The sequence below is a fragment of the Chondrus crispus genome, genomic scaffold (assembly GCF_000350225.1).
Source record: "Chondrus crispus Stackhouse genomic scaffold, scaffold_320, whole genome shotgun sequence".
Taxonomy (NCBI): domain Eukaryota; phylum Rhodophyta; class Florideophyceae; order Gigartinales; family Gigartinaceae; genus Chondrus; species Chondrus crispus.
In genome coordinates, this window is record NW_005179204.1 from 105,074 (window position 1) to 107,215 (window position 2,142).

The window sequence follows — 2,142 nt, forward strand, 5'->3', positions numbered from 1 at the left end:
TTATACACTTTGAGTGTTACACTATCCCATTACCTCGGCACCTGGTAAACCGTACTCACCATATGCGCGACCAAGCGCGGTCCTCTTCTGGCCTGTCCACACTGTTCTATTTCCACCTTACGAGTTAACTATTGACTATCAGTGCACAACAGTTTCTACACATTTCGAGTGACTGTAAACCATGACCCTATGCATGCAATCGTTTCACACCTTACTAATCTGCATGCAGACATGACAGAATATATTCTTGCGCAATGAACAACTTGGCATCTCTCTATTTCCAACAACGCAAAGTCCTGTCATATCTCAGTCCCCATACATGCCCTTGTTTCGTACCTTACTAATTTCGGTACACACTGCCAGACAACTATGACGGGTAGCAACAATGTGCATCCAGACTTTCGACACATCTCACGTGATACCCGATGTGAATCACACGAGTACTGTCATCAACTTGCATCCAACGGCGCACCATAACGAGAGCACAGTACAATGTCGCATGCTGACGAGAGTGTAGTACAACGGCGCATGCTGATGCAAGGGTCGAATGCAGCGTGACGCATACACTGAATACTCACGTAAGTACATGTCTCTTGTGAGAAATACTTGTTGTACTTTTAATTCACATGTACTGTACTCGGACACGCGCCTGACCGTATGCAGGCGACGTGTACAAGTGTACGTACACGCAGCAACCTGGCGACGTGTACATGTGTACACCGCACCTAACTGTCCAGCGCCAAGGCCACACGTAATTACCCATTACAACCATGCTAAACAACTTGAAACCCCCGAAATGATGTAATTAAAACGTATACCGATCATTCAAGATATATCACCAGCATGACTGCATATAAGTGGACAATAACAGACCAATAGAATTGCAGCATTCGAACCGACACCCAATAGATTCGCAGTATTGCCTATGTAGATTCAGAAATACACAGCTTCTGTAAACGAAGATGCAGTGACTTCAATTGTTAAGTATTGCGGTATTGCTCTACGCGGCAAAGATTCCTCGCTTGTTTCCAGTTCAGATAAATCTGAACTCGATCGCGTTCGCGATGGCTTTGCAAAGAAAAAGCTTGAACTCGATGAAGCAGCCGCGGCTGCCGGCATTACTCAAGTGGTAGAGAAAATGAAAGGTGAACGGCGCAAACATCGTGTGACGTTTTACTATTTGCTCGCTGAGTCAACAGGAACAATGGATAAGCTGACCGGGTAATCACACTACCAGTAGGCAAGGTCTGGTTTGCGCTGAGGAGTCGTAAGCCATTCCGAAGTCAGCTTTCTCTGAGTCAGTTGTTAGCGGTTAATCCAATAAATAGTGCCAACCGCGACAGTCGGATTGGGCACGTTGAAATGTTGCACAACAGTTATGACTCAGGCCTCTCAGATAACAATTGAGAAGATCGATTCGAGTATCGCCATTCTTTCGATCTCTAATCCACCGTATGGGTTCATGGACGACACCACTGAGAAGGAATTGGTGTTGGCGCTAGATTCTCTTGACGCGGACAAGAATGTCTCGGTTGTCGTTCTGACCGGGGGTCAGCCGGATGTATTCATCCGGCATTACGATACTTTGGTCCTTGAAGCCAGAGGTCGGCAAATGGCTGCTCGAGGTCTTAAGTTTGACTTAAAACGTCCTGTGCCGGAAGTTGGTATTCATCGCGTGCTCAGACAAATTGAGAACAGTAGCAGCACGTTTATTGCGGCAATCAATGGTGAAGCAATGGGGGGCGGATTCGAGTTAGCACTTGCCTGCGATCTTCGAATTGCCCAGGCCGGTGAATATTCAATTGGTTTGCCTGAAGTCAATCTGGGTTTGCTGCCAGGCGCTGGTGGAACCCAACGCTTAACGCGCCTGGTTGGTAAAGCAAAAGCGCTAGAACTAATGTTAATGGGCGATACTTTGCGCCCGCGAGAAGCGAGATCGTACGGCTTGGTCAATGATGTTGTGAACGAACCAGTACTGCCGGTAGCTACCCAGTTGGCACGTGTCATTGCGTCCAAACCTGCGAACGCCAGAGCACGAATCAAATACCTGATCCATCGTGCGCAGACGTCAGATCAGACGACCGGATTTGCAGAAGAGCGCACCTTGTTCTGTGACTTAATGGGGAAGTGATCAGACTCATG

At 47.5% G+C, this 2,142-nt stretch overlaps 1 protein-coding gene across 1 annotated transcript; it reads left to right on the forward strand.

Moving 5' to 3' along the window:
- Window positions 1–1,378: 1,378 nt before the first annotated feature.
- Window positions 1,379–2,131, forward strand: CHC_T00008882001 (Enoyl-CoA hydratase/isomerase). Its single transcript, XM_005717426.1, has one exon. The coding sequence runs from the start codon at window positions 1,379–1,381 to the stop codon at window positions 2,129–2,131; it is 753 nt and encodes a 250-aa protein (XP_005717483.1).
- The last annotated feature ends 11 nt before the right edge of the window (window positions 2,132–2,142 follow it).

Bases quoted from the DNA above. Each gene is read 5' to 3' on its own strand.
- CHC_T00008882001 (XM_005717426.1), top strand. From the start codon at position 1,379: ATGACTCAGGCCTCTCAGATAACAATTGAGAAGATCGATTCGAGTATC.